General features: G+C 42.1%; 1 protein-coding gene across 1 annotated transcript; it reads right to left on the minus strand.

Moving 5' to 3' along the window:
- Positions 1–656: 656 nt before the first annotated feature.
- LOC144527198 (insulin-like growth factor-binding protein 4) lies at positions 657–19,874 on the minus strand. The gene is made up of 4 exons (XM_078265128.1): positions 18,922–19,874; positions 6,015–6,178; positions 4,906–5,031; positions 657–2,890 (listed from the first exon to the last, which is right to left on the minus strand). The coding sequence occupies exons 1-4, from the start codon at positions 19,277–19,279 to the stop codon at positions 2,753–2,755; spliced, it is 786 nt and encodes a 261-aa protein (XP_078121254.1). The 5' UTR covers positions 19,280–19,874; the 3' UTR covers positions 657–2,752.
- Positions 19,875–22,391: the final 2,517 nt, after the last annotated feature.

A 22,391-nucleotide genomic window follows, 5' to 3' on the forward strand; every position in this document is an offset into this window, starting at 1 on the left:
GATTACAGTCAACAGAGAAATGTGTTTGAATGTGTTTAGTACACTTTATTAGGTGATGAATATTAACCTTTTTGTGTGCATGCAGTTCACTGAATGAGTATTGATGTCTCCAGGTACTTTGCTTGTAGTCTTTGGAACGAGTTTTAGGATATTTGGTTTTTGACATTTTTAAGCTGTAGCAATGATTCTCCACCCACGCCATGTTCTATCTTTCTGTCTGTGTTTTGGTAAACTACCTTTGGATGCATTTCTTTCTTTAGTGACAAGTAAAAGTGGTCATCAGGTGGCATTAGACTTTTTCCAGCAAACTGACCATTGGCTTCAGTGATAAGATTAAATTCCTCGCAGTATGTAGTCTTTTTAGTCACTGGGAACCAAAAGCTGGATTGTTGTCCAGAATATCATCTTCAGGATACACTGAAGATACATCAGAGAAATCCTCAGTCTGATATAAGGGACAACATTTGTAAGATTAATTTTGAGAACAGGCTGGCCCATAATCAACTGTCCCCAGTTAGATGGTGGAGATTACTGGGGGAAAGCAACTATTTTCACACCTGAAGGTTATATGTTTCACTACCTTGCACAATAACAGAATGAGAGAAGCACCAAAATGAAAGGGTTGTACTTTTGTCAGACTCACTGTTTATATGCATATACTACTGCATTTTAGGGAAAAAAGATGTTAGACTAAATTCAATATGGAAAAAATGCATAATAATCATACCAATAATAGTTTTCTGTTGTTTTTTGTGTGGAGCTGAATGAACCTCCCTTCAGTGTGTTGTGCTCAAATAGTCCTGTTGAAAGCTGTGAGCATTGTGGAGACATGGAAAGAATCAGAAATCCATTGTGTGACAGTAGCAGTGAATATCTGTTTCAACATATCTGACATTACTGCACTGTAATCTACACACCAATTGTGTTCTGTGTGGGGCAGCACAGTAATGACCGCCCATCCCCCCCAAGATGGATTTGTGCTTGAGTCAATGATAACCAAAGTCTCCCAGGGAACAGATGGAGACGGGTGTCCATATCTGGTGGTGACAAACACCAGCATTAGCTTAAAACTGAACTCACAATGCACGCCACCAATACAATCAAATTGCTATAAGAAAATTCCCAGTCTCGCCTACGGTATCTAAAAGATTTGAGTAGCTATATCACTTGCACTGGTAATACACTCCTTTTTAATTATTAGCGTGATGCCCTACAAACTGAAAACCAACGTTGGATTAGGAGAAAAAAATCTGGTTTCCACCTAATCAATATGTTATCTTTACTGCTACATCTCCTCCATTCAAAGCTTCATGTTAACTGGAGTTGTTGTGCTGCCAGGAGCTTAATCATTGAAAACGTATTACACTGCTTGTATATTTAAGACGCGTCACGTCTGCAATTTACAACCCTACCCAAAGAAACAATGCTAGCATTTAGCTGCAGTGATAGTGCAACGCCAATGTGTGCTGTTACTTTGAAAATTGTAACACTGATTGAAATTGAAAACACACTTTGAAAGCAGCCTTTGCCAATAGCTAGTGCAGATGGTCACACATTTAGGTGATCCTCACACTTGCTGATGCTAACTGCTCCACTTGCTGAAAATCCCAGTCTTCTGTTCCAATCCTTAACAATGCCCCAAAAGTGCAGAAGCCATTTTCTTTCTTGTTTTTGTATTTTGGCACAATCAGTATATAGCACCACCAAAGTTCTCCCAAGCAGTTCTGTTGGAGAGAAATCCTGCATGTTGAAGCATATTCATACAAACATGAAAGTCACACTGGCATTTTAGCACCAGCTGGAGAAATAAGATTATCCTATCAGCAGTGTACAGAGTTCCTAGCCCTGCTCTGCTGCCAGTCCCTCTGGACCACACAAAACAAGCAATTTTTTTCTGGCCTTTCAGAGATACAGTTGTTCAAACTAATCTCACTTTTCACTTTGGTCTGGATGTTGTGAAAAGCCATGGCTCACTGTATCATTTGGTAACTCAAGGCAGGGGATTGTTGCATTCCTTTGTCTCTCTGTTTTGTTTTTCATTTTATCTGTTCTCATCTTTTATTGCTACTCTTGTGTCGTCGCTGAACTACTGTAGACTTTGTGGTTGTTTTAACCTACTTACCAGATGGCGGGGGTTTACGACATATAGGACAGTAGAACAAGAGCCACGCGTTACAACCAATTACACAAATTGTGTGGAAAAACTAGTACAGGATCCTTTAATTGATAATCTCTCTGGATTATCCTGACACAGTAATTCCAATTGATAAAAGTTCTCTAGAGAGAAAAAAACAAATGCTAACAGCTACTGCTGTATCTCAGGTCTGATGATCTGGTGGGGGTTAATGCATTTTCTTACTTTTCCAAGAATACTCTACTGAAGTTAGACTAGACAAAAAAACCCACACATGTTGCTCTCTAACAAAGATCACAATTACAACAGTTACCTGTGGAAGGTTATTTTCTGCCACCTGTAACTTTAAAGCGCATGTGTCTGAAGACTATCGTTCACATATTAGAAACAATACACAACAAGGGCTCAAAAGACTCGGAGATCACCTACTCTCACACACAGAAACAAAATAGCAAAAGAACTCAATTCAATGATTTCCTTTTTGTTGCGCAGGCTTAAGTACCGCTGGCCTCGGGTGAAGCGAGGCTTTGGAGCCAAGTCCTTTCCTCGTGTAGTTCTATTAATAAGCACCAGTTGAATTGAGCTGGTGCTGCACCCCCCCCACTGCCACTCCACTCCTCAATCCCTCAGGGTAGCAGTCATTAACTGGTGGCAGTCCAGTTCCCCTCGCAGCTCCAGCGGGCCTGGCAGCCTCATGCCCGTCTTCTGATCCACACACCAGCACTTTCCCCGCTGGCCGTCACGTGCCGGGTGACACTGTGGGCACAAAAGATATGTCAAAAGATGTAAGTGTAGAATATTTTAGTTACATTAGAGCAGCTTCTTCAACAACATGTTTAAATATTAAAGCTGATCTAATAAATGTTTTTTTTATTAAAGTGGAAATTCAGTATTTTTCAACCTGGACCCTATTTTCCCACGTTTGAGAGAGCAACTTTAAATTGAGCGAGAGCTCCGCAGCCGCGGAACGGGCTGGACTGTAATCCCATGGTGCAAAGGGGCAGTTTTTGCCACTGACAGGCACAGGTTGGTATAAGTGTCTGTCAACATTATGGAAAGGATCTTACAGAGAAATAAGACGTTTTATTTTCTTTCTACCTTTTGCTCGATCGGGTCTGTGTGTTATTCTGTGTCCCGAGAGGTGACTTGTTGCCGTAAGACAGCGGAGTGAGAGTTGGAACGAGTGCCGGAAAGAGTTTGTTGTGTTGGAATACAGTTATCTAAAAGATCATTTCCATAATGTTGTGAGACCCTTATATAATTCTAATCTGAGCCTGTCAGTGGCACAAAAAATAAAGCAGGCTGCTCTTTCCAACAGCACAGCTCTAAAAAGCCCACTGTACATTACCCGTACATCACCAGCTGGTGAACACATTGCAGCATTTAGCATCTAAAAAGGCTAAAAAGATATTTCCCTCAGGAGTTGGTGAAGAGCAAAACAGAGCTAAAAGAGAGTGAATATTGGACTTTTCACACAAACGCAACTCCCGAAGAATGCTAATGTTACACCCTCTCTGCTGGATGTGTAAATAGGCAACTATAATAATAATAGTAATACTATTTACACTATAAACACCCTTATATAAACAGACAGTATGATTTGTGTTTGCAGCTTGTTCTGCTGCCCCAAAGAAACAATGAATGCAGGCTTATATAAAACTGAGCACTAGGTTAGCCCTTACAGGTTTGATTATCCTAAAAGAGCAGTCAATCCTATTTTGGCAGGGCCATAATTCTCTAAGATGACGTCAGACCTGGCTTTTAAGCTTTTAAAGATGTTTTCATATAAACAGATCATACATTAAGACAAACTACACCCAGCTGGCAGTTAAAGTGGCCTTAAATGAACTGTGAGAAGAATATCAAGTAATTACAGTTTTCATACAAAATCCATGCGATTCCTTCTGTGAACTGTTTAACAATTTGTGTAAAACCAAATTTATTGGGTGATTTTGTACTTTTTCTGTAGTGAATCACAGTTTGAAAGAGCCTCCAAGACCAGTTAAAAAAAGATCTCCGAGCAACCCTGCCATGAAATGATTGCCAGTTGTCCCTCATGACCTGTGCTTTACTTCCCAATAGGGTTTATCGCAGTGCCGTTTTCGTTAAACAGTAAACAGATGCCTGTGAATCTGAGCAGTCTGAGATACTTCGACCACGTTACACAATCAACATCACTCCGAGTCTTGATGACTGGTGCCTTAGCACAGCTTTCCTTTTATCACTCACTCTGCATCTGCTGCTTTGATTGCACACAAGTCAGAGCGGTCTTATCTGTGTTTTTATGTTCTCCAATTCTCTCACTCTTATCGGTATAGTTGCACAATCTTGCAAAGGCAGAATAGCAAAAAAACAAAAACAAATGAGTAACTGCGTCTAAATGCTAATTGCATCCGTCACAGCAATAAAGTCATTGTGTAAACGGTTTAAGGGAAACCACTTTACACACGCCCGTTCAACGCTTGATTCCTGAAAGAAAAAATCCCTTCTTATGTGAGATTAGAATAAAAGGGTCTTGGCATCACCGCGACAGTCTGCTTGGAGACACTTTTGTGTTGATCTTGAACTCGTAAGACAATATTTCATCGGCTTCAGGCATGTTTTGTCTCTTGGCTCACAGATTAGATGATGTAGTTTGAAGTACAAAGATCCATTACAGGCATTCTTATTTGTATTGGCCTAATATTAGAGATTCACAGTTCACCAGTACACATAGCCAAATAGTAGTCTGCTCAGTCATTCAAAAAGCTCATAACTGTGAAATCACAGACCTGCTTAGGGTGGAAATCTCCGTTCTTGTCACAGTTGGGGATGGGGATGGTGAAGAGATCATCATGTGTGCGAGTGTTTGATGCCAATCTGTCCAACGCTCTCTGTAGCTCAGCACGACATGGAGCCTGTCGGAGAAATCATTGATCTGATGTTCATACACATCAGCAGAGTTCCAGACGGAGATCATGTATGAAGACATTTGCAATGGCGTAAGAAAACTGCTGTTTATAAAAGAATGTCAATTCATTAGCTCTGATTTTCCGAACAAAATAATGAGAAAGCTTAGGTAAAATCTAAAAACCAGCCACCGTAATTTAAGATATAATTTCAGATAGTCATAAAAAGTAAGGAATAATAAATCTGCAGTCTGAAAAAAGTGCGGTTTTTAAGTTTGAAAGTAAATACCAGGCAACCAGGCCAACTGGGGGTATGCCGACTTAAATTTTGCCATTATGATTTTGTTTATTGAAATCAAATTCAAAGTGCTGGTGTTGGGGTCATAGCTAAACTCAACGTCACACAGGTTTTAATTTGACACTAAAAAATGTCAACATCCTTACATTGTTTGTGCATGTAGATGTACGTGCAAATAGTGCCGAGAGTTGGCTGCATTGAATTCACAAGCCAACTAATGAGTGCATGTGAATGTTTGAATGCATTATTATGGCAGACTTTTTAAATCAATCGGCACAGCCAATCCAGCTGCATTCCCACAAAAGTCTTTCAAAACACTAAAACATCTATATGAGACTGTGGCTTTACTGTGCATTCATGTTACACATTTCAGTGTTTAATGAATGAGGTAAAACCAGCCTGTTACTGATTAATGGGGATGTTAGGATCCAGCTCTTGCCAGTGTTAAACCAGCAAATTGCATGTTGTCAATGTGCACCTCTACTTCATTTCGCAAGACCGCAATTAAATGCTATGGTCTGTAAATAACAAATTTTTACATTTACAACCTGACTTTAACGCTTGTGGCTTTGGAACTCTAAAGCCTTAATGGGAAACACCTGCTGGGGCTGAGGCATGTGCTGCAGAGGGGGATTGCCTGGCTTTGTTGTTTTTTCGTGAAACTGATAAGCTTTCAGAAGATGGTTTCTCTCACCAGCGCCGCCTTGGTCTCCTCTCTGGCAGTGTTGCTTCTCTGATTTGTGGATTTTGGAGGGTGTCGGGCCAGGGTCTTCTGTATGCAGCGCTTGTCTTGTGGACTGCAGCGGATATTGCTGTTGTTTGGGTGGTCAGGGATGATCTCATCCTGCCTGTCCATCGCTAAAGGACAAGGAATGATGCTTTAGTTCCTTCAGTTCAACAACAAGTCATTGAGTATTACATAGACAGTTAGAAACATGTGCAGGGCTTTTGTTGCAGGACTGTCAGTGCAACATGATATCATGTTTTAATGATATGAGCAAAATGTAGGGCAACGTCCATTAAATTTAATGCTTAGCTGTTCTGCCTTCCCCCTTGTCCTTCTACAGAACCTCCCATACAGCTGAACATGGTGAGATGTAGGCTAAAAATGAGGCCAGGTTAACCTCAGGGACACAGAGCTGTGTTCCTGCTCTGGGGGTAATCCATACCTCAGCTCTCGCCCTGGTACTCAACTACGGCACCACAGCCATGCCACGAGCTCTGAGGCTTTTTATACCATACCACCCCTGTTCTGCCACCCTCTGTACATCACCTTTACATCCCTATAAACCTGCAGTCCTGTGGCCCTGCAGGCAGCCAGATGCTTCCTCAGGAAATTCCCCCCTCCCTTTTTCATTCTCCACCCCTCCACAACAACCTCAGTCTGTGCCAGATGGAGTTTGTTAGAGGGCCTTTGCATTGTCACAAGTGTGCGTATGTGCGTGCATGCGCGTGTGTAAGCTGGTTGGTGGCTGGGGGGCACAAGATGGACTTGAAATGAGGGTTGTGTGTGCTTTTCTCTGTGCACATGCATGCACGCATTTCACCTGTGGCTTGTCAGACTTGGCAGAGTTTATGCTTCCTGCTCATAACCCGTGGCATTTTACAGATTGGCACTGGAATCAAAGTCCTTTTTAAATTGTGGTTTTACTGTTTTGAAGCTGTTCTCACACTGATCATTGAACCAGATCTGAGCTCTGGTTAATATCTTAGATCACTGCCAGGCATTCAGGTAATTGCTGTTGGCAAAGAGACGATGAAGGTGGCTCAGTAGCCTCCTTAACCTTGTACAATGTGACGCCTTTTCTCAGGTCTACAATGCATGAAAGCATACATGCATACAGTCCAAACCAGTGCAAGCTTTTCTTTGCAGTACTAGTTCTTGAGCTAGTGCTGGCCCTGCTGTATTTAGGATACTGATCCTGGGCCATTCTCTGGTGATGACTTTTTTTTTTTACAACTTGGCAATAGGAGCTGGAAGATGACCAAGTTTCATTAAACTTTATAGACAGTCATCTTGCTTGGCTTGTCTCGGGGGGGGGTTCCTGGCTGTTTGTATTTTTAGTCTTGTTGCTGTTAAGGCTTGCTCATCAGCACTTTCCTCCACAAGAGCCAACAGGGTTTCAGCTGTTTCCTTTGTTCCAAGTTGTTCTTTCTCCTCTTTTGCCAGTGCACACTTTTCCGATTGCACGCTCTTTCGTAGGGCAAGCCAAAGTGATTTAGAAGTGGGTCAGGGGTGGCATGTCCTGTTTGCTACCACTGCGGTTTTCTATGGAGGAAGTTGCCACTTCTCCGTTTGGTTTCATTTGATTTGGATCAGCAGCTTTTGGCTTTTAAAATACAGTGCCCATAGTGCTTTATCAGCCACATAGAGCTGATAGATTGCAGTGCATTACCAGTCCCAGGTGCACAGCAAAGATAAAGAAAAGATCTTGAGTAAACATATAATCAGGAACCGTCTTAACCTATCTATTTTTTGTCTTTTGGTACAATGTAATAAGCCGAAACTAAGCCGACAAGATCCATTAAAGACATAAACAAAGCCCACTACAGGTTAAATTCATCATCAATTAATTTGTTAAATCTAGTCTTATTTTAATAGCCTAGTGAGAGGTCAATACAGCATCTGTTTAGCAGAAAGTTACATAGCCAGCGCTGTTACATATAATTTCTGTGATACATAGGGTTGGGTATTGTTTGGGTGCTAAAACGATTTTTTTAATTTTTAAAACGGCACTGGTGCCTGAACCTATACTTTAAAAAAAAAAAAATGCACAAAACGACAGTCAGCGACATTAAAGAACGGCTTGTGTATCGCTAAGGCCATATGATCAAATTTAACTCTGTACTCAGGGACTGCACATTTCACTTTCCCCTGTTTATTTGCACTACACCGCTCTACCTCACCTGTTAAAATACTTACAATACTTTTTATTTATCCTATTTTATTTCGTCATGTAAATACTCAAGTGCCTTGATTGTGATTCTGATTGTTGATTGTTTATTGTATGTCTTGTTGATTGTTTATTTTTATGTCTTGTTCATTGTTGATTGCTTATTTTATGTCTTGTTGATTGTTTATTTTGATATCATGTTAAATTGTTGTTGTTTATTCTGTGTCTTTTCTATTTATAAAAAACTTATTTTTCTATTGCATTTTGCACCGTGGGTCCGAGAGGACTGAAATTTCATTTGTGCCATATGTCATGCATGTATAGCACATTAGGGCTGCAGCTATCGATTATTTTAGTAATCGAGTATTCTACCGATTATTCCATTGATTAATCAAGTAATCTGATAAGAAATACTTTTGTTTTATTGAAGAGCAATAATAAACAATAGTTTGGTTACATTTTCGGAAAAAGCTACATTTGTGTTGCCTACATTGCTTACAATATCATCTCTCCAAAAACTAAACATATGAAGTGCATTTAAGTGCCATATTACATTGTAAAATTTTTCAGTAGACACTGTACAGAGTTTTCGTTTTAAATACGTTTGAACTGATTCCAAACTTTCTGTCGTTTTCTCCAGCCTGTCTCTTCTCTTAGCCCCTCACTATTTACGCTCTGTCATGTGCCGCCTGCAGACTTAGCAGCGTCTGGTGTGCGACAGTAATAATGATCCGTGTGGAAACACCATCCGTCAGCAATACAACGTTGATTTAACGAAGCTTCGAGGCAAATCATTTTGCATCGAGGATTTTTTGTTATCGAATTATCCGAGTTATTGGAGGAATCGTTTCAGCCTAAAGCACACCTGACAATAAAGCTGACTTGACTTGACTTAAATGATTAATTTACAATGTGACAACAATAACTTATTTTACCAGTCAATTGCTGTTAAACGACAACAACAAAAAGAAACTCTAGATGGCAGAAGGGAACTTTACAATAACATTAAATGCACCATGAGCTTACGTGGTCCCGTTGGTGTTGTTTCTCTGACAACGTTCTCTGACTACTGCTGCAGACTGTTGTATGTCCCACTGTTGGAACCCTTTCCAGTGACACAGCCATACTTTACACTGTTTAGCTGTCAGCATTTTTACCGTGTTTAAACCAGCTACTAGCTAACGGTAGGCTAACGTTACCTGCTGCCAAGTGTAGTGTTAACTAGCGTCACATGCAGTGATTCTTCTATTGCCTCTCAGTTTCGGAGCACCAAAGAGCAGCGTACTGGGTTTCGGTACCAAGCCCTAGTGATACAGCTCTGATCAATACAGTAGGGTGACCACAAAGCTCCATTATGTTAGCACTTAGATGACATATTCCAAATCTATTACACAATAAACTGCATTGCTTGATCAATCTAGTTCTTAGTCAAGTATTTGTTGTCACATATCAGCTGCTGCACTGATGTAAATGCAAATGTGTTTGTCACACTGGCCAATGTGAGCATCATTCATTATGGGATAGAGAGAGCAGTCTGATTGGCAGGCCTCCTCTTTCAGATGAACACATTTTCTACCTCGGGAAACATCACTTTACAAGTTCATTGCATTTACACAATTTAATCTACATTAAGTCCATGCCAAGTCCTCTGTTTATGTATTTGTCTTTCTTTTTGCAGTCCTTTGAACAGTGACATAAGGATCTCAAGGGGTTGATAGGTTTCAAATTCCACCGTTTGTGGCTTCGAGGCTGAACTTGTAAACCTCCAAGACAAATATTCTCCTCAAATAAATATTTAGTTATGCTCAGCGAATACTTTCCTGTGGTTTACACTTCCACTAGCTTAGATCTCTGATCTAAGTCAAAAAGAGAGTTCTCTATGTGACAGTTGTACTAAAACTTTTTTTAAAAACAACTTGGCTTGTCCTCTGCAGTGTTGGTAGTAACACGCTACAAAGTAATGCGTTACTGTAGTTCCATTACTTTTTGCGGTAACGAGCATGTAACTAAATATTTTTTTTCATCAAGTAACGCAATTACAATTACTGAAATTTAAATGAGTTCGTTACTGTCTTTTGTGAAAAATGAACGCTTGCAGACAAGAAGACTTTAGCGGCTTCTGATCTAACGTTGCAGGACCTTATGGTGGCGCAATGATACACCAATCGAACAATGAGCATTAAACCACAGCATGGCAGATAGTGCGGATAGAATGAGCTTTCTCTCCTGGAAGTATGGACATTGTAAAATGATAACGAAGGAGGCAGTTTATCATTTAGTCTTCTTTACTCTGAGCTCCCGATGCAAGTAACAAGTGAGCAGTGACACACACGTTTTGGGTGCTACCGTATATATCACAGTATATGCGCAGGCACATTTTAACTACCGTATATATCACAGTATATGCGCAGGCACATTTTAACTACCGTATATGACAGACATTACTAAGACAAAAATGTAGTGGTGAGTTGTCAATTATGTGTAGGTGTGAAGAACCTATCCACATCTAAGAGTAGCAATTCAAATCTTCTGAAGCACCTGTTGAAGCAACACGCTTCGACAAAGCTAGTAGCGAAAGATGCTAAAGGCGCCACTCCATGCAAACAACCAAAGCTAGATTTTACACGGACTGCAGCACAGCCGATAAGCCAGGCAGAGCAGAATAAATTGATTGCTAGGTATACTGTAGGCCAGGGGTCATCAACTACATTTTTCCAAGGGCCAGAATGTTTCTGAGCAGACACTCCAGGGGCCGGACTTACAAATAAAGAAAATAAAATGAATTTATACCTAATATGCCTATTCTTGTTTGAAATTTTCACTTTCTTAATGAATTAATGCTATATTTAATTTTTTTTTTACATGTATTAGTGTGAGCAAACTCCTAAAAAACATAGAAACTCCATAATGATAACTAGCTCTTTAACTAGAAAAAGATCTCAGACTAGGAGGCAGGTCACTGAGGAGTGATGGTTAAAGTCTGTGATTAGGGAAACATGGTTGTAGTATGCAGCGTCCTGATTGGTGGAAAATGCTTGCAGAAAGAAATGGCTGTTGTCAGATAATGATGAATGAATGATGAATGGACTGATAAGCAGGCTATGTATGCCCCATTTGCAATGAAACGATGCTGTTGCAAAATAATACAACCAGCATCATCATCAAGAATGAAGAACGCGAACATAACGATCGCGTCATTCACGTGCATATTAAGTAGCCACATGCATCTGTTTTGGTCTTATAATACATCCATAGGTTTACGGCTCCAGCGGAGAGGATGGCTCGTTCAGCCAGCAGTTACATTTATAAGAATGTGTCCAAATGTCAAGATTCCCAGTAAACTAAGAAACAGTTAGACTACAAACAGACAGCTTTTGTTTTAGCTGGTTTGTAAAAATTCGCTATTTGCAGAGTAGATCTGTGTTCGTGTAAAACATTGCGGTGGACAAGAGTGGACTGAGCAGACAGAGCAGATTGAAATATCGCTTTCTACAGGTTTACGCCTGTCTATACAGGTGAGTGCATTGATAAGTATTGACTTTTTACTCACAAAGGTTTTATTGTAGCCTACTTACAGTAACGAGACTAGCGTGAGTTGATCTGCCCCAGCGGCCATTGGTAATCCTCTTTGTATCGTTCCCAGTCAGGTACCGCGTGTTTTAACGCACACACCTCTCGGCTCAGCTGTGTGTGTGGAGCGCAGGCATCGCTGTACAGAATCCCGGCATGGGAATAGAGATGCAAATACAGGGGCTGGGTTTGTGCTCTACCTGTGTAATGTTACCTGCTGTAAATACTTGAAATGCTAAATAACAGAACGCATTTTCACGTTTTCTGAATTCATGATTATTCTGTGGGCCAGATGTGGCCCGCGGGCCGCCAGTTGACGTTGGCTGCTGCAGGCCAATCACTTTTATTTCATTGGGCCTAATGTGGTAAAAAATTACTGTTGAATGACTGAGACAGTCATTTCGTTTCAAGTATTAAAAGGGACTTTTGTACTACTGCTTAATTTGAAGGCCTGTTGCCATGTTGATTACAATAAATAGGTCTAAAAATTATGTTTATTGTTTGACTGTTCAGTACTGTTCATATTTAAAAAGCAGACATAAAAGTAACTTAAAAGTTACTTTCCCTAGTAACTAATTACTTTTGATATACAGTAATTTGTAAAGTAATTCAATTACTTTTAAAAGAAGTAACTAGTAACCGTAACTAATTACTAATTTTCAGTAACTTGCCCAACATTGGTGCTCTGTTTAATATGATACACTGAGACTAGTTACAAGGCGCTCATGAAGTGAGCTAGATAGATTAGCCTTTACATTTGAGTTTACATTTGAGCTGCTGAGTAACTTCCTTACCCTACAGTCACATTAGCTACAAGAGACAGCGACAGAACGACAGGCTGCCATTCATTTTCAGTGGGAGTGGCCGTTTGCCAGCGACTATCTTGCCGCTGCCACGAGCAAGGCGGGGCCGACAAGAAGTCTATTTTATGCAAATGCTGAGCGATGCGACAAAGCGAGGCAGCGTGAGGGCAGCGTGACGTATGTACGTTGGTTGCTCGAGTCGAAGAAAATCATTCAAGATGGTGGAAACGCTTCAGGACATCGTATTTCTGTATTCAGTCATGTGAAAAAAATTAGGACACCCCTGCAGTTGACTAAAAAGAGGAATAAAAAAAAATCCAACCTTTAAGGACACCAATTGTGTTTGTGAATGAATAATGTATCATGAATAAATAAATGTTCTGATAAAGTTCCCTTGGCCTTTGGAATTAAAATGGCCCCACATCATCACATACCCTTCACCATACCTAGAGATTGGCATGGTTTTATTTCAGTTAGCCTAATAGCTGGTTTGATTTGCATTGAGAGATGATTTTATGGAAAGTACCCCATGCCAATCTCTAGGTATGGTGAAGGGGATGTGATGATGTGGGGCCATTTTAATTCCAAAGGCCAAGGGAACTTTATCAGGATGCATAGTATCCTGGATCCATTAAATAACTGGCCTTTATGGGAATTTAACATAGAGGTGTACTTACTTATGCCTCCTGTATTTTAAGGAAGAACATTTATTTATTTACGATGCATTATTCATTCACAAACAAAATTGGTGTCCTTAAAAATTTGATTTTTCCTCATTTTTTTAATTAAGGCATTAAGATCATTTGCAAAAGATGATTTTTTTATTCCTCTTTTTAGTCAACTTTAGTATGGGTGTCCTAATTTTTTCACATGACTGTATATCTGATATGTTTGGCATTTAATCTCATATATTTTGTTACTTCTAAGTGACTTTTAAGACGTGCTTGAAGGTAGCACCGGAGAATTTCTGTTTACTGTTGCCAAGCAACCAGGAGTAGGCTAGGCACGCCCAGGAGCGCCCACAAGTGAGTGTGTGTCGCTCTCTTTTGTAGCTAATGTGACTGTAGGGTTACAGGGCGTAAAGCCTGACTGATGTATCATTAGCTTATTACAGATATATCTGTATCGCCGTATGTTATTGCCCTAAGTAACAAGAAATTGGAGAACATATGTAACAAACTACTGTACTGACAGGTATATCTTTCAACTGTAAAATGCCCCACTCAGTACTTATGTTGGTCACAATTCTTTAAAAAAAAAAAAAAAAAACTAATGTAAGGGATTCCTATAAAAGAAAATCCTTGTTTTTTGTCTGACCTGGTTTAACTTCTCATTTTGCTGCAGTGATGTAAGAATGTACTTCAGGGTGTGTCGGTACACCGTGACATCATCGTGATGTCATGGTTACAGGTGCAACAGGTGGGGTTAAGGGTGTATCATAGCACATTTCTGACCAAACGCACTGAACTTTTGACCCAAATGCTTCGAAGTTTCCAGCGTTTTTGTTAAAGCGTTCAGTCATCCAATCCACACTGACTGTCCTCCATAAACATCTTAGCTGCCAGTCAGCAGCAACTGACTTTTATTTCCCTGGGGCACCGTAGCAAATGTAGTAAAACAGTCAAGCTCACAGACAGACTGGAAGCCTTGATCAAACATGGGGGAGTCAATGTGGGTCAATACATTTCATAAAATGGAAGCGTATCTGTTCAGTGAGACGCGCGAGTGATGTTGCTTTCTATGATTCGTGGAGAACTTTCGACTGTCATTCAGAATGGAAATGACAGACAGGAAGTGAAGGGAGAGTCAACGAGAGAGATGGAGAAGTCGTAACTTGGAATATATTCTAATATTTCCCAAAATTGATATTCGGCACAGCCCTACATATGTTTATGTAAAAGAAAAGCTCAGATATCCAAAATACAAAAGAAACCGAAATTACATGGTAGAGCAATGGTGCAATCAGTATTGCTGAGATCTTCAGTTAAACTTTATTAATCTTATATAAGCTTTTTGTCTCGCCACTAGATAGAATAGATTGTATGGCTTTGACAGCAACTTATCTCCTGCAAAATGAATACTCTTTGGGCAGGCTACTCCTCCAAAATGTTTTGTAACGCTTTGATAAGTGCTACAGTTTCTGGCAGCGACTTGACAAGTCAACTAGGCCTACTACCAAAAAACTGCTCCCTACAGTCAACACTGGATCCTGGTTTCCAGGCAGGAGATTTCTTTGAATCAGTTAATCATCCGACTTCATGTCTAGTGCAGTTGTAAGAGCATCATTAAAGACTGCCAGCATGGGCTGTAAGGCCAATGACAATTCTGGAATAGTGTCATTTGTCAAAGGAAAGATAGAAAGTAAAATCGACACTATATCACAAAGGCAGCCTTTGTGAAAAGGGAAACCTGATGCTGCTTTGGCCACTTCCCATCCAACTGATCAAAACCAGGCATCCAGAAGCACGCCATGCAGAGCAGCAGCAGTGTCCTGTCTTGATTTACTCTTTAAGGAGCAGAAAATAATTAGGAGCAACACATTTGAAAGGAATTGAAAAATGCACATGCCTAGACTGGGTAAACCCAGCCCGATCTGCCGGCGATTTGAGTTCGCTCTGCAGCTCAGGCTGGACGTTTATCTATCCTGCTTCCGTTACAACTTTGCGGGAACCAATCACAAACTGGCTCATCCACCTGGCGGGTTTAACACGATGACGATAGAGAAGCGACCAAGCAGCTTTTTGTTTACATTCAAAAAGCCGGCCACCGAAGCGCAGCACCCCATGGCAGCAACCCGTTGATGCCGCTGTCGCTGCTACGTCACCAGGATCATTGGTCTGATTGGTTGAAGGACTATCCAATTGCGTACAGAGTCATTTGAACTATGCCCGTTGATCACGCCTCTTGTGCAGTAGAAAATACAGAGCAGACTCCCCAGACTAATGTTCAATCTTAAAAGATTGAGCTTGGTCTGGTGATAGCCAGACTAGCAGATGCCTACTTTCAATCCTAAATTGCACAAGCCCTTTTTTTTTTTTATATGTTTTTATTTTTTTATTTCACAGGTAAATTATAGATATTTAGGAGAATATTCTGCTAAACATTGCTGCTGTAGAACTAAAAAATAAAAACATCACTTATAGCCACAGCAGCTTTCTAGCAGTGTGTTAATTTTCAATGAAGAAAACGTGAGATGATCAGAAATGAATAGCATTTCTATGGGCAAGTAGTCTGGATCGACGACAGTACACTTCCAGGATAATTGTCTCAAATCTGGGGCCGCCGGATGTTCCTCACCTTCCGCTCTGTTGCCGTTATCAAACTGTTTTCCCTTCGGGGATCAACAACAAACTTGGAGCTAGCAAGCTACACGCTGAAAATGGCAAGTTTTGAAGAAATCTTGGATCGTGCAACAAGGCAGGTCTGCACAGTTCTTTCGGGAAATGATTGTAAAGATTTACAAAGAATATGTTTACAGCATTTCCTCTCTAAACTGGGACGTTTTGGGACCGATTGGTGGGACACTGTAAATTGGGCATGGTTGGACCGAGTCTGGCTCTATTGACAGCTTCATTCATGCAGCTCCTCTGGTGCCTGTAGGCGTACGACATCTGTATCAGTTTGTAAATAATATCCAGTTCACTGTCAGAGGGAAGCATTTGAATACGACACCAGGGCAGACTCGGCAGGAATGCAGGAACTGATGCCAATACACGCATGATGATTTATTCTAAGTATTAAGATAGCAAGGGTTTCTAAGAATGAGATATTAAGATGCACCAAAGCTGTCCTAGACCTTGACATAAGATGCAGGGTAATGCTTGTTGTTGCTATGGAAATTTGGTTCAAGAATAGCCCGTAGGTTGATACATTTTGAGAGAAATACAGTTTTGAACCAAAGAAAATGGTATAATAGCTCATAACTCTTGCCAGCCTGATCTCATGAACTTCCTTGACTTAGCTTTTTTTCTTATCTGATTAACAGAAAATTAGCTTTAATGAAGTGGCAATCATGAGGCAGCACAAATGCATTATGTTGCAGTATCGAGATGCAGAACTGTAACTATTAACCTGAACACTCTCATTTCCCCTCAAAGGGCTGTCATATCTGCCTCTATCCTAGGGTCGTTTTTATTAGGAATTCTCTTGGTTTTTAAAAACCCTCTTCTATTTTTATCTCGCTGTTCGCTGTTGCTAGGAGTGGAGCAGTGTCGGACATGTATTCAGGAGATGCACCCCCTTGTTTAATAATGCATAAGTACGGTGAATGCGCCACAAAGGAAATCTCCTGCTTGTGACTGGAGTTTGCTCTTCTCCGCTCCCCTATGCCTTTCTAATTGTGTCTCGGCTGCCATGGTTTACATTGAACATTCTTATACAGCGGATCTGTGCTGCTGCCCAGAAGAATTGATTTACAGTTTTTTATTGGGCAGAGCTTTCCCGCTTTGCTTTGACAGACTCCAGGGGTGAGAAGGAGTGTGGAGGCAAACAGAACTCAGCACTCAGATTACAGAACACCAAAAACAACAACTTGTGAACTTTCCAAAATCCTCCATCCACGGGCCGCCCTGCCCCATGGAAAAGGACCCAAGACTCCCTCCAGAGCACCATAACTTGGACAACGCATCATCAAAGAGCAGAAATAATGTCCAGGGAGAACATTCTGCAAGATAAAACTATTGTGGACAGACAGAGCCGGGCCAAGCTGAGACAGCCCTCTTGTTTTTTTATCATTCTCAAAACAGCGTTCCTCTTCTTTCTGATTCCATTTAGTCATGCTATGTGCCGGCCTAACCTATGCTGGCCCTGCACAGAGAGCAGAAGGCTCTCATTTCAGCCCTGGCAGCAAGAGTGCCGATGAGCTCATCCTCATGAAGGAGCTGGACGCGGCGAGCGATGCGCTTGAAGGCTTGTTAGGGGTGGGGTGGGGGATTTGTGGGGGGGGGGGGGTGCACACAGGGCCAGGGGAAACAGATGCAGCAATGAAGATGAGAGTCCTGGGAGTTTTATATTGGCTAAGTTCATCCAAATCGTTGGTGTTCTGGCACACGCATTAAGCCTACTGCTATTACCAGTAACTGTCTGGGATCCTGGGCTCAGTGGAAGCAACGGCGGGCCAGATAGTTGATAATCTGGAACAAATGAAAGAACCACCTTGTCTGCGACACATACCAATTGTCTCATATGATATAATGAAAAATCAACACCGCTCCCTCTGTGGAGAGCAGAGGAAGACAAACAGTGGAGACCGTTTCATCGGTAGAAAAGAAGTTAACGTCAAAGCAGTGAACTGGAACTGGATCTGCAGATAAGACATCCAGCATTAGACATCCCACTGTGTGAAAGTGGAAACAGACTTTCTTCATTGCAGAAGGAATGCAGCAACAAAGAGGAGCGATACCAAAAGAGTGCGATAGAGACATCGACAGTAGAAGAGTTAGACATCTGCAGCAGCAGGACAAGGAGTGGGGGGAGGACAAACGGGGGCATCCATGAAAGAGCGCCAAGTGAATTACTGATTGCAGAGAGCTCTAATAGCCCCAGACTGGCCACACTCCATTACAGTCATTTCATACAGCAGCTTTTATTACCTCCTCCCATTACACACACACACACACACACACACACACACACACACACACACACACACACACAGACTCTCACAGACTCTCACATGCCCAGTACCACCACAATGCATTTCATTTCACTGCCTGCACTACACGACTACCTGCAGGATCTCAGTTTAACATTGGCACGATGAGGTAAATGCTCTCCCAAGCCTAATGCAAGGTTCCTCTAATTCACATGACACACAGTCACACGTCCCTGCACACACATTAACATGCACACACGCCCACCTCAGCTATCAGCACAGCGCTCTCCTCTCTGAAGCCTGCTCTGCGTCTTACAGCAGGGCCCCTTTCACAGCGAGCGGCCGTGCAGCAGTCCAGTCCAGGCCAGGCCATGCGTGAGGAGTTGGTGTGTATCCACGCTCTGGTTCAGGGCTTAGCCGAGATTAGGGTAAACAAGCAGCACATTGTCACACCCCCCGACTCCGACTCTGCCCGGTTCAGGTAGGGCCCAGGGAGCGGAGAAAGCAAATATTCTGGCCTGCTTGGCAACGGGTCTTTGTAGAGACCTGGTCAGCTGTGGCTGACAGTTGTTACATGCTTCATGCTATGAGAGCATTTTGACAAGAAATTTGCAGATATCAAACGTGGTGTTAATGCTTTGGTGCTGTGAGCCTTATTGTAATTGACAATGATTAAAAAGAAGTGTAAAGAAGTGCCTTTGTCATCAGTTCACACACAGACTCTGACCCCTTCGCTCTCACCTGAATTCTCCTCCACCTCCCTCTCATCAGTGCACACCCCCTGGCCGTGCATCAGCGAGTGCAGTGGTCTCTCCACGCCACGCGGCGGGTAGCAGCGGAGGCCCGTGCCACATCGGGGCGAGTAGACGCCACAGTGCGCCCCTTTTGGCAGGGCACAGGTGGGACAGCAGCCACAGCCGGGCTCCCGCACCGTCTCCTCGCAGCCGTCTGGCAGACGGCAGCTGGCCAGCCTCTCCTCGGAGCACACCGGGCAACGGATGGCCTGGTCCGACAAGCACAGTGCCACCAGCGACAGGGCGCCAAATGCCCAAAGGCCCCAGCAGGACGGGGCTACTGCCACGCCACCTCTACGCACCATGGCAGCCCCGGCACCTGCAAGCAATCCTTTGCCCTCGTGTATGCTCCCCTTCTGCTTCCCTCTCCTCTGAGTGTTGTGCAGCTTTTGATCACTTTCTAATTCAACCGCAGATTTCAGACCAACTTGGGAGATTTGAGAGGAACGCTTTGTCCAGGATGGTCTTTGATATTTTCAGCTGGTTAGTGTTTCAATTGCAGGGACACAATGCCTCTGCTGTATTGCCCCTCCGTTCCCCTGATTCAATTTCACAGCGCAGAAATTGGAGCCTGCTCGTGATCTGCTTGGCTGGTAAATGTAGTGAAAGAACAAGTTTTTTGTTATGTTGGAATGAACAGTTGCAGGAAGGATATCCATCCACTGTGTTCAGGTGAGTCTTTCTCTGTCTTCAAGTTTGAGTCCAGAGGCTCGCCCCCCCCTAATGAAACACCGAAAAATCTGGTCTACAAGTGTCCAAAATCAAAGCAGGTCATCAAAAGGCAACGTTTTTAAGTAACAGCTGCAGTTTCCTCCTCTTGAAGTAACCGCTGCAATTTCCTCCTCTTGCTGGTGTGCAGTGTAAAGTACTCGCTCCTGAGAATGGCTCAACACGAGTGGCTCTCGTTGGACTTTATACTGGTTCATGGACACGCCTCTTTCTACAGTGAGAGGAGCTGAAAAGCACAGCAGAGAAAAGCCAGGCTAAAGCGCTCTCCCTCTGTCTTACTCTCCAGCTCTCCTACTCAGACACACAAGCTTGTATACACTCTCCCTCACTTGTCCTTTCTCAATCCTGAGTGCACACAGAGAAAAAACCGCTGAATCGCCCGCTCACTTGTTCACACACAGATTACACTTAGTTTTCTCTCCCCACCCTCGTATTATTATTATTATTTTTTTTTTTTCAGTCAAACATGACGAGTTTTAGACTTAGTTTTTTAGAGTGACAATTGATATACTGATATATTGATTGCATGGATGAAAGATTTTGATCCATAAAGACCTAAAAAACTAAACACATCAGGGCTCTTCCACTTTTATCAACCCCAAATGCCCAACACACACACACACACGCACACACACGCACACACACACACACACACACACACACACACACGTATGTGCCACTAGGGTCGAAACATTGTTCAAACAACAAAGCAAGCTCCTGCCTGCTCCCTCAACAAGGTCTCCGTGTGTGTTTGAGTGTTGTTTGTTTGCATACGTGTGCGTCCAGTGGTCAGTCCGGTCTGTGCTGCTGCCCCCTGTCATTATGTCGGCCCCCAGATCTCTCTCTAGCAGCTATAAAAGGCAAATGGACAGTTTAGCCCCCCCCCCCCCCTCCTCGCTGCCGCCCTGCCCCCACCGGTCCTAAAAAAGCCTCCCACCAGTAGGATCGCAGGATAAGTTTTAACAACGCTACGAAGCGGGACAGTTTATTATACACGTGTGTGTTTCTGATCATGTAAGAGTCTGTACATCAGCGTGTTACTCTATTCTTGTTTGCCCGTGTGTGCAGCTATGCCCTACACCCAGCCTTTAAGGTTTTGAATCATGGCTTTTATTGGCGACATCTCTTTCTTTCTTTTTTCCTTTGCCTCCGTTTTGCCATGGAAACCCAGCATGTATTGTAATGCCTTTGTGAGTGTGCTTTCTTTCAGCTTTTTTTTTTCTCCGGGCTGGTAGCTGGTTGCCATAGGCAGGCCATGGGCCACAGCCAAGCCTGGTGCACAAGACCGTGCACCACTCAGGTGGGTGCTGGCGTGTGTGTTGTTAGTTACACAGCACCCCAATTTCTCATCCGTCCCCGCTTAGTAAATAATCAGAAATTAGTCAAGATATCATCGACCTTTCTGACCTACAGACACTTCTCGCATTGCGAGTCAAATACTTGAAAGAAAAACTACATCTGGTTAGTTTCAAGTAAAAAGCTTGACTCACTGTAATAACAATGTACTAATGCAGTAGGTAGTTAGTGGAGCCGCGTACTGGTCCTGGAGCTCACAAGAGAGCCAGCAGTTTCATTATGTGTCACTTATGAGGTGTTTTACTGTGTGTGTGTGTGTGTGTGTGTGTGTGTGTGTGTGTGTGTCAGGGATTCATTATTGTCATTGCACAATATCGGATTGCACAATGAAATTTAGTTGTTGCATGCGAATAGATTCCTTCTTAGTCATTCTCAGATAGTCAAGATATTTGTTGGCATCACTTTCTGTTGGCATCACTTTCCATGTATTTGGTCCATTTTCTCCAGTTCTTGCCATGGATATGTCCTTGTAAATTGTGGCTGCACAATATGAGGAATATATAAAATTGCGATTATTTTTGACTGACATTGTGATTGCGAAATGATTGACGATATTGGAGGGAATGATCATTTTTGTATCATTATTCTCATTTTTATTGAAAAATATAAAACCTTTTAAATGATTATAGTGTGATTTTTGCCATGATCTGTAGGATAGGATTTGTAGGCCGAGACGTCTCTGCAGCACCACAATATTCATATTCAGAATGGTTTGACACATATTTTGCCTTTAACAAATATTGCGCCCCCCTCTGAGATTTGGATTTTGCAATTGTGCAGCCCTAGTGTAAATGTTTTATCCAGTTTTTTTCTTCAGGAGATTTTATGCCTGTATTAGAGAGAGATGACAGAAAATGAGGGGGAAGACAGATGGGGAATGACAAGCACACCCCATCATACAATTAGGGCTGGGTACCGGATTCAATACTTTTTAGGCACCGACCGAATTGCCTCTAAAGTATCGAGTAACAAAAAATTCCTCGTCATTCAATACCCAATTTTAATAACCTAGGGAGTAAATCTCATCAGCGTCAGTGAGCCAATAAGCACGCAGCATGCTTCTACCAAGATCTAATAATGTTTGTGATTGGCTGTCTAACGTTACACGTAGACCTACTAGAGGCAGGCAGGAGAAATCTACGTTACCACAGAGACAGGGCTCACGTAGTAGGAGCTGAAAAATAACTAAAAAGATTTGTGCCTTAATGTGTAATGTTGTAATTTTTGTTTTGTTTTACAAAATTGGGATTGAAAAAAGTATCGTTTAGGAACCGGTATCAAAGTCACGATATTGGTATCTGTACCGGTATCGAACATTTTTGAAAGATACCC

The sequence above is a fragment of the Sander vitreus genome, chromosome 2 (genome assembly GCF_031162955.1).
Source record: "Sander vitreus isolate 19-12246 chromosome 2, sanVit1, whole genome shotgun sequence".
NCBI lineage: Eukaryota > Metazoa > Chordata > Actinopteri > Perciformes > Percidae > Sander > Sander vitreus.